This window comes from Labrus mixtus, chromosome 11, assembly GCF_963584025.1.
Source record: "Labrus mixtus chromosome 11, fLabMix1.1, whole genome shotgun sequence".
Classification (NCBI taxonomy): Eukaryota; Metazoa; Chordata; class Actinopteri; order Labriformes; family Labridae; genus Labrus; species Labrus mixtus.
Genome location: NC_083622.1, coordinates 19,753,081 through 19,763,470, shown reverse-complemented (window position 1 = coordinate 19,763,470; position 10,390 = coordinate 19,753,081). Strand labels below are relative to the sequence as shown.

The window sequence follows — 10,390 nt, the reverse complement described above, 5'->3', positions numbered from 1 at the left end:
ACCCCCTCCCGCTCTTTCCCTCACTCTCTCTCTCTCTCTCTCTCTCTTCCTCCCTCTGTCCCTTCCTCTCTTGATGTCGCTCTGTCTTCAGGTGGCAGCAATTGCCTCCTGTGGTTTCTTCATATCTGGGCAACACTTTAGTGACAAAGGAATATAAATCAACATATCTGAGGTATGAGTCAGAGATTGATTAAACAAACCTTTAAGAAAGTTTCACCAAGGTGAAAAGTTTGAGGTTATGGCATCTAATCAGTTTTCTTTTTCTGCCACAGGTATTAGACAAAAATCGTACTTTCCTTTCCACTACATTTATTAGACAGCTATATGGATTCAGATTCACACACAAAACATACAATAATCATATATCATTTTAAATAACAGGGTATGAGAAGTGGTTTATATTAGGTTAATTTCAACAACATGCAACATCAAAGTGCTTCTACATGTTAATACAAATACTTAATATGACTACTTCCTTCACTGATGCATGTAAAGCTCATATCCAGAGTGTGGATGATAGAAATTATGCATAACATCACTGCCCTGTGAAATCCATGTATCTCCAAAATGTGTTGAGCTATAAAAAAACTCGGCCTGTTCTCGTCTGTTTGACCATGCAGATTTCAGATGCTCCCGAGGTTTATTTATCTTTAACCCTCATTTTCACAGCCCAAGAAGGAAAACAGAATAATTCAGAATTTTGCACACAAAAAAGAGATACGTAGACATGACATCAGTCCAAGAACACTAAAACAAGCAACTAAGATTAAACGCTAGATGGTTACCAAATGCACCATTGCCCCCTCCTAAAAAAAAAACAGACTGACAAAAAAAGAAGCATGTGTCCAGCACCGCAAGCTTCTTGTTTGTTTTGACCTACTTTGTGATTTAATTAAGAGAACATAGAGGATCTCACCCCAACGGATCACACGGATGGAGGGAGGGGTGATACTTAGTGGTGTCTGTAGTTGTGTAACATTGCCATTTGTGGCACGCTGGGTGGCAGGAAGGCAAAGATTAGACATGGCTCCCCAACCGTTACAAACCTCGTGTTCAGGCTCTGGAAAAAGTAAGCATCTGCCTTCGCTGAAGTGTCTTGGAGCAAGAGTCAGATTGTTTCTGGGATCAACGCGACCCTTTGACCTGTCATGACACTGTCAATAAAGCAACACATAATCAACTTCCCTACCAGAAAAAGGAGTAGATTACTGTTTTTGTTACTGGTGCTAATTGTCATCACATGTTGCTTCTTGTTATCTCAAACCTGGCTAACAGGCTAATTGTATGAGAGCTATATTGCTTTTAGGGCCACAGTTGTTCATAGCTCTTTTTATTTTGCAGTCTGTCTCTTATTTTGCAGTCTGTCTCTCCTCCCTCTACCTCTATCCTCCCTCTCCTCAGTCCCCGTAGAGATGGCCCTACCTCACTCTAACTAATCACCATGGCAACCCGGTAATCCCTGAACAGAAAAATTCTGACTTCCTGTCTCTCTCTCTCTCTCTCTTTTGCTCACACAACACAACATTACTGCATGCACATGAATGTACACATGGTTGCACACATGGGCACAGTCACGCCTGCACTCACACACATATACTAAACATGCACACACACGCTATCCAAGAGATACCAACGCAAACCATCACACTGGTGTTTATTGGTAAGACATATCTTACTGCAAACATGTGCTTCCATGCATCATTGTGCTGGTAAAGCTTCTCTGTGTTTTGTGAGAAGCTTGGTGTGTGTGTTGGCCGGATTAAACTACACCACCTTTTTGGTTGTGGTTGTGTGTGTGTGTGTGTGTGTGTGTGTGTGCGTGTGCGTGTGCGTGTGCGTGTGTGTGAGTGTGTGTGTTTGTGTGTGTGTTAATGCTCTTTGTGTGGACACTATTTCTGCATGCATTTTGTGTATGCTTATATACAGTATTTATGCCTGCTTTGCATGTGTGCTCGTGTGTGGAGTTTTTATTTTACTGCAAAAGGGTGAGTTTGTGTGCGTGTATGAGGTTGCATGTGTGTGTTTATTTCTGTTTAGCCATAATTGATTTCACACTCAGGTCAATGGTTTTTGAGCTACAAGAGAAAAGCACAGAGCAGATTCACAGCAGTTCTTTTCTCTTCTCCGTTTTTACTGCCGTTTCTTAGAGCTGTGTATGTTTAGTAAGAACACGTTTTGTCTGATGTTGATATGAATTTTATTTATTTACTGAATAAAGTCTTACAACAATAATATACAGCCCACATCATTGTGCATTTAACAGTATCCAACAATCACTTCATACATACATCACTTATACAAAGGTACATTTAAGGGTAAAGAAAAACAAAGGAAGATTGCTATGGAATCAAAACAATCTTATATGAAGATATGTGACTGGAAATTATATTTAAATATTTACTTTACTCACTTCTACACACTCAGACATTTTTTGCTGACCGTCTACTGTACTGCAATATGACCCCTCCCACTCCACTACTTCTAATCACCTAATCAATAAAGCTCTCTACCCTGTTAGACCCAGTGGTTGGCAAATGAGCCTGATTTTCAGGATAGATCAATACAGTGATTGACATGTCAGATGAATGAACAAATATACTCCAATCAGGTGTATTGATCTCACAGACCGGGCCTAACTATATGGCATGGTGCCAGCACGTCTCATTTACGACAAATGCGTGATTGGTTATAGTGAGTGCAGAGCTTGGTGTGCATTGTTTCAGTATTATAGAAATCAGTGTGGTTTGTAGGGTGATGAGTGTAATCTGCAGGGACAATGGACAAAACAATGGGATGAGAGGTTCTTGTAATGAAGGACTTTGGCCACTAGGTTGCACATGGAAGAGATCCAAACACACACTTACAAAGGTAGTAGAATAATCTAAAAGCAGCATATTTTTGAATGCCTTTTCACACATGTATGAACAAGTTAATGTAGTTGTGCATAAAAGTATAATACATATCTCTGTGCATGGGATTTATGTCCAGGCATGTTTAATTGTCCTTTACACATGTTTAGATGTTCAATGTGTCCGGGACACAGGATGCTGCAGAGTCATGTGCTCTGCCCCAGTAAAAGGCAGTCTGTGTGTGCAGTAGTAGTGGACCAGCTCAGGGATACTGGAGAACACACAGCTACTCTGATCCAGGGTGAAGCCCAAGCCCTTAACACTCTTAGTCTGGGCTACAATGATGTGCACACAACTCTGACTGGTCCTAATGGAAAGAAGAACACACAAAATAAGAATATTAAAAGAGAAAGACTTGCAGGTAAAAGAAGCACTGCAACAGTGGTAGTTAAAACGTCTAAAATGCAAAACAATAGAAGATTTGCTCTCTTATCTCGCCAAATGAGGCTGTACATTTGCCAAGTTCACTGGAGGTGTAAATGGGGTTAATGATGTGAACTGGCAAATGAATGAGCAGCATACAACCAATGTGCACTCAGGCACATGCACACATACACACACAAATACACCCAATAGCACCACAGGATGTCAGTCGTTATCCTCTAGAACCTGCTCCTGGCACACTTACCACTACTGTCTACTGCAAGGATGACACACACTATCATGCATTAGCACCCCAGAGGCTGACAGCACAAGGGCTGCTATTAAGTAGTGCCTTAAAATGGTCAAACACAAGCTGCACTGCAGGCAGAGAAAACTAAAACTGAATATATTTAGTGCATGAAATACACTGTAAAACACAAAATAAATGTGCCATGCAAAGCTCTTTTTAAATGTATTTTTAAAGGCCTGCTTAATGTCTTATTAACAAATGGAAAGACATGTGACTTAAAAAGGGCTTATTAAATCATGAAAGGACATTTCATTTAAAAGCATTATTTCTCTCTGTCACCATGATAATTAAGTCGAAGAAAGAGTGAGGCTGTGATGCAGCAAAACAAAGAGGACCGAAATAGAGCTATGAATAAATATGTACATGTTGCATTATATGGTGTGCTTGCCCTGTGTTCAACAAACACACACTTAAAGGAAACACACATACACGCACTTACTTCAGAGCGATGGAGTACTTGCTAGTTCCTGATTCGCTGTCTCTCACCAGGAAGCTGGCCTCCCTGCAGCGCTGCAGCTGAGCCTCAGCCTGCTGCCGACTCACACTGCCATGGTACCAGCTTGGGAAGGGGGAGGAAGGGGGGAGGGAACGTGCGCAGAGAGATAGATCACTAACATATAGACACAGTGACATATGGGGATAAGTTGGATGTCAGGTTAATGATCGGCGATGATGGTAAGAGGGAGAAAAACACAGACCGAATGCACCAACACCAAAGATTTACTGTCGTCATAAATCAGACAGATTTATGTTGAGGAGGGCAAAGTCATCAATAAAATTGACAAGTGGTCTTAATGTATGTAGCCATGCAGTGTTCAGGCTCATTAGGGGCCAGGCTACAGGTCAGAGCCATATTTAAAAACAGGCTGCATGTGGCCTCGCAGGCAAAACACACTGGCATTCAGCCACAACATGAAGAAACCAAAAGCTAACATGCTCTAAGCATTTTCCCCACATGTTCCATCTGCAGAGAAACTCCATGCTTAATGAGATGAGGAAAGAAGCTTTACAATTAAAAGCAGTCTCTCCTGTCTATTCTAGCCTCAACTCGTATTTCCAGTGTTTATGTGCGGCACCTGATCTTGAGGGTGTCCTTGAGGGTTGCTACTGGCTAATGCTCTCAGTGATAAGAGCCAACATTCACTTACAAGTCTCCCAAGAGCAAAGTGTAGAATAAATGTGAGATTTGGCCAAGAACTCTGGCAGCGTTTTGCACTGTATTTTAAATTGTGAGGCACTAGATCCAATGTTGGAGAGAAACCTTTAAATTTCTTTACAACTTTATCTAAATTAAAGGGGGTTTTCAGCCAGAACCACAGAGGGCGCTATTCCTCCAGAGTTTGTTAGAATGGGCCAAAGGGTCTATCTTATACTGTCATGAAGAAATGCAAGCAGAGCAGTACAGCAAGCAGACAGGAGTATAACAAGCTATAAACTCTACAGAGTTTACGAGATATTTGATGTTACATTTTATAAGCATGGCATAAAGATCATTAAATGTCTGAACCATCAGTTCATTTGTCTGATTAATTTTGTCCACTTATCCTCTTGGATGTTAAGCATGCAGTGGTTAAGAGGTAGTCCATGAAATGACTACAATACAAATACAATAAAAACTCACCAGACTCAGTCCTTTTGGTTTTTCAGAGTTTCTAATGAACCCGACCAAAACGTTTTTTTTTTGGTTTTTTACTTTTAGAGTTGCATAAATCCAGCTTTGATTTGAGAAACTGTTTCTCTCCATTTATGTCAAATTTTACTCAATGATTTGTTCTTGTTCCAACATGGGTCTGCTTTAGAAAATAGCATGTTGAATTGAATGCAGTGTTTATTCTTATTTAGATAGTTTGCTGCATTTTTTGAAAGAGGAATGGAATTTTTCCTTCTATAAACAACACATGACTTTATTGTCAGTGGCGTCAAATGATATCCTATCTTAAATATCTTTAAATATTTTCCTATGTCATGTTTTGTTACTATGATTTTCAAAAATATTATTTCAACTATTAGCTCTTTTTTAGTCCTCTCTCTTGGATGGCCTCCCTTTTTCAGACAAGATGCCAAGATGATGACTGAATTCTTATTCGGTGCATATCTTGGTCTCTTATTTTGTAAACTGTGACTTTTAGCGTGATGATGACCTGTTTGGGTCAATATGTCACCTTGTTCAGACCTTAAAGGTTTGAGAGCCATAATCCTGAGTATGGATGCTTTCTTATTTTCACTTATTAGAATAAAACATCATTTGCAACATCATCCCTAATTTTCCGATTGGATGAGTATGTGTTCTCCCTCCTTACCTCTGCTTTTCCAGCGGCAGGCTAGGCTCCACCTTTGCTGCCTCCCCATCCTGCGGGGCACTGGGGGAGGTAGGAGATGGAGGGGAGAGTTTGTTGTTGGGATTAGAAGAGGGCGAGAGCTTGAGGTTTGGGAAAGGGGGAGATGGAGGTGTGAGAGGGGAGAGTTTGAGGATAGGAGAGGAGGGAAAAGAGGACGAAGAGGAGGAGGAGGATGGAGTTGAAGGTATGAGTGTTTTATTGTTCCAGTTCTTCTGCCTCAGAGTTTGTTGCTGCTGCTGTTGCTGCTGCTGACGGTTGGAGGTGGAACCGTTCTCTTTACTGGGAGGGTTATCCACTGCCTCGAACTGAGCTGAAGGAACCAGAGACAGACAACATCAACCTTTCACAGTCAAAGTCTATCAAAGCATGCCAGCACTACCAAAGTAAACACAAATGTCCGGAAGTCGATTCAGATGGATTGTTTTGTTTCCTCTCTAAAGAAAACACTAAACAGTTGTGGCATCGCCGTGCAAATAAAAAACTGGCCGCATCCTTCCTCCACACCCTAAATCCCCACCCTTCCCATCATCCCTCTCTCCCTTTCTCTACCTGACAGTGCTCGAACAATGTCCTCCTTTCTCCACTCCCAGGGCAGTTCGTACTCTCCGGCGGGACGGACGTCAGACTCGGGCCGTGTGACAGGGATCCACACCCCCTCGCTGTCACCTTCCAGCCCGCCCTCGTACGGTATGTCGTATATGTTTGGGGGTGTGGGATTCTTCTCCTCTCCCTTCCCATCTCTCTGGCCTCGATCCAACAGGACACACACTTTCAGGAGGTCTTTGGAGCCTCGTCTACGAACCTCTGCACAGGAATATATAGTGAATGTGATTTGTTAGCTAGCTGTATAGACATGAAGGATGATACTGTGTCTTATAATATGATAGACATTGTGTAGCACTGTTGCCCCTAAAACACTCACAAAACTGTCATACAGTGTTAGAATGTATTTCTGGGTTTCCACAATGCCTGTTTTGTGTTTTATAATATCTTTTAATGTATTTGTAAAAGTGCAGATTTGGCCTCAAACCGTTATTAAGAAGTGATTTTTAATGAAGCAGCCAGCTCTCACAGGTAATAATGTAAAGAGATACACTTAGTACAGTCTAATGAAAAAGCCCTGGCAAAAACGTAAGGGTTTTGTTTGAGTTGAATTGTTAGCATAAGGAAGTAGGTTGCGGTGATATTGATCTGAAATGGCATTATACTAAGTGGTATTTATAGTATTCTGTCTGCCCTTTCTGGTACGAGTGGAGTGGATTAAATATTAAGGACAATTCTCTAAAAATGACATCAAAGTCTTTATTTATGATGAATTTAACAGAAAGATATTCATGTTGGCACTGTTTTATTTAGACTGTTGTAGCTTTGGTAGGGTGCTCCTCAGTAACCGCTACAAGAGAGTATTTCAACTTGTAAAGTATTGATATTTTCATATAAAAGTATGATTATTAACTTTTCTTGTGGTTGGGAATGCATCTTTGTAAGCTTCCTGGTATTGAATGGAAACATATGTGTGTTCCTTAAACACATATAAGAGTAATGTCCAAACAGCTTGAGTAGGAAATGTTACCACAGAATGTAAAAACAGAATTGTGCAATTGCATATCGCACATCTTTAAATGTAATGAGTTTGGTGGATTAGTTTGTCCATCATCTCCAAATTCTGTATATGTATTTGAGATTTTTTTGGGGTTTATTAGGTATTCGTTTTAGAGGCTTACTTCAGTTAAAAAAACAAACATTTTGTAGCCCAATGCTTGATTTATGAGCTAGCTAGATTATTAAAATCTGTCTTTTCAAAACACTTTGCTCTCTAAACTGCAGTTGTTATGAAAAGTTGTTAATTTTTTAGGGGGAATTTCTCTTGTTGTGTTTCTTTGCTGTCTGACAGGTAGCCTGTGTGTCTACACTATTGTGTGACCAAACAATGGAGCTACAGGAAGAAAAGGTCAACACAGTTGCTGATTGGCTGCCTGACCAGGCTACTTCCTGACTGCTGGGAAGTGATTGGCGAGACCAGGGGTGGCTGCAGGTTTTAGGAAGGGTTGAGGGGGGGTCTCTCGATTCTTTTCACACGTAAGGGACCATAAAGTACTTTGTGTATACATGTGTCTATGTACAGCGGAGTAGGGGGGGACTGCGGCCAGCTTCCCTTTAAAGAGAATGGGGCGAAGGAAACAGAGGCTGGAGACAGGAAGCTGGAAGAGGAAGCTGCACCCATTGTCCCTGCACAACAGCGTTCCTATGGCAACCGCCAGGGAGGAGGGAAGTCAGCAGAGGCCAAGGGTCTAGTTTGGCTTTGAGTCCCTTTAAAAACTGTCCTTTTAGAAGGAATGCAGTGACACCTTATAGAATTTAAGTGAATAAAAAATGGGCTAATGTAAGGGCAATGTAAATTTACTGAGATTTTCAAATCTGAATGCTATATTCAAAATACTGTAGACACATATGTTTTCCCTTCAAATTGCATCTTAAACAGGCTAATGCAGCAATGAATAAAAGACAAATTGGTTTAGAATATGTGCAGTGTAGATACCACACAGGCCCCTCCTCTAATTAACTGTAGAGATGTATCATGACCCTGGTCTCACCTGTAATAATGACCTGGGCGTCATAGGGCTCCATGTAGCCATCATTCACTCCTGCTCTCTCAGCCTCTCTCTGCTCCTTGGTTTTCTCTGCATCAAAGGGATCGGCGTAGTCTTCCAGGATGATCAGCTGTGAGGAGGAAAAGCCTTAGTCAGAAAACACACAATGCGATGCTACACCTAATGTTACACTATCTGAAGAGATGCCTTCAAGAATGGGATCTGATGTAATGAGTAGTTGTTGGGGGGGGGGGGGGTCCTTGACTGAGTGACGACTAATGGAAAGAGAAGAATTAAGGCTCATGCAAAGAGGTCAGTTCATTGTGTTTGCCTTTTTGATCTGGCACACAATGTAGTGAAACTGCATTGTATTCTTTTGAGAGCGTGGTAACTGAATACATGGTTATGAGCTGAGGTGGAGAAGAGATACAAAAAATAATAAAAAGACCACTCCTGCCTTAGGCCCACAAGGATTTGGCTTTTGTTTTTTGCATTGTAAAGTGTATAGACATGTTATCTACATGTCGCTATAAACCACTTCTATCTGGTTTTATCTCATTCTAATAAAAATTAACTGAAACAAGAAGCTCATTTAAAGTTACTCACCGTTGTTTTAATGTCAGGCCTTCCCTTCTCGTTTTCTTGTAACATCTGCTCACGTATCCCGTTGAGTTTGGGGGTTTTATCTTGTTTGTCCACTTTGATCATCCTGCTGATGTACGCTTGCGCCAAACTAGAGGTCCTGACCTGGCGGTTCTCATCTGGTGACCCGGTCTCGACCTTGGAGTTCTTGCGACTTTTTCCAGTTGTGAGAGTTTCCCAGACCGTCCCAGTAGGACCAGCATTATTACGACCCAGTTCTGTAGCCGAATTTTTCCTTGTTCGCCCTGCCAATAAACCCCCTACCCCTCCGTCTTTGCGCTGATTTCCTTTCAGGCTGTCGCGAGAAAATGAGGGTTTTGATCTAGTTTGAGGACCAGATTCTGAGGCCGAGCGGACCCTTTCGTTTCCATTTTTCAGGTTGATAGGGAAATCTCTGAACCATTTCGCCATGGCTGTAACGGTACTGAAAATTGCACGGTTATAAAATTAAATCAGTTGTATTTTATACTGTTTCGCGTGACTTGCTCTACCTTCACTTAATATGAACCGTGCGCAATAGCTTTACGCACAAACATTTTACGCATGCCCCTGCTGAAGTAAGTGGCGGCTGTTAGTTCACGGATCTCCTGTTATTTGAAGCTGAGACTTCACTCTTTTGAGTTAAACTGATAACTACTTAAACTCCTGACGTCTTTCAGAGTGTCTGAGAAGTTATTGGCCAGTGACTCCGTTGCTGTGTCCCTGCGCCTGCAGTAACAACTACCCCTGTAGTTTAAAAAGTAGCTTCTGGAGAGCATAAAATCGAAAGAACTCGAAGTTTTTCTTTGAACCCAGTTTAGTTCCCATTCCCGGAGAGTAAGATGGTGCATTCAGTCTGGCGACTAGAAGAAGTGAATGAGATGGAGCGAAAAGTTGTGTGCGGAGATGATGGGATGTCGCTGGATTTCGGGGAGGGGCTGACTGTGGGGAACGGGATGAGAGCTTTACTGGCGATAATTTAAACAGATATACTTAAAAAGTAAGCTGAACTAATGCATATATGCCTTAGAATATTAGGGGGCAATATTACAATATTCAGTTATGTGAAATGTGTCCCTTTAATCAATCAATCAATCAACTTTTATTTGTATAGCGTCAACTCATAACAAGTGTTATCTCGAGACACTTTACAAGAAGCAGGTAAAATACCTTACTCTTTGTCTGTTAACATTACAAAAGAGCAGGTAAAAGACCTTACTTATTGCTATGTTACAAAGATCCGGCCTATCCATCATG

The 10,390-nt window shown here is 41.3% G+C and overlaps 1 protein-coding gene across 1 annotated transcript; it reads right to left on the bottom strand.

Moving 5' to 3' along the window:
• Nucleotides 1-2,183: 2,183 nt before the first annotated feature.
• she (Src homology 2 domain containing E) lies at nucleotides 2,184-10,031 on the bottom strand. The gene is made up of 6 exons (XM_061050648.1): nucleotides 9,119-10,031; nucleotides 8,516-8,642; nucleotides 6,471-6,725; nucleotides 5,883-6,231; nucleotides 4,022-4,141; nucleotides 2,184-3,216 (listed from the first exon to the last, which is right to left on the bottom strand). The coding sequence occupies exons 1-6, from the start codon at nucleotides 9,563-9,565 to the stop codon at nucleotides 3,024-3,026; spliced, it is 1,491 nt and encodes a 496-aa protein (XP_060906631.1). The 5' UTR covers nucleotides 9,566-10,031; the 3' UTR covers nucleotides 2,184-3,023.
• Nucleotides 10,032-10,390: the final 359 nt, after the last annotated feature.

Bases quoted from the DNA above. Each gene is read 5' to 3' on its own strand.
- she (XM_061050648.1), bottom strand. From the start codon at position 9,565: ATGGCGAAATGGTTCAGAGATTTCCCTATCAACCTGAAAAATGGAAAC. The intron at 4,142-5,882 runs GTAAGGAGGGAG...CCCCTTCCCAAG, and splicing joins CTGCCGCTGGAAAAGCAGAG to CTGGTACCATGGCAGTGTGA. The intron at 3,217-4,021 runs GTAAGTGCGTGT...TCTTTCCATTAG, and splicing joins AAGTACTCCATCGCTCTGAA to GACCAGTCAGAGTTGTGTGC.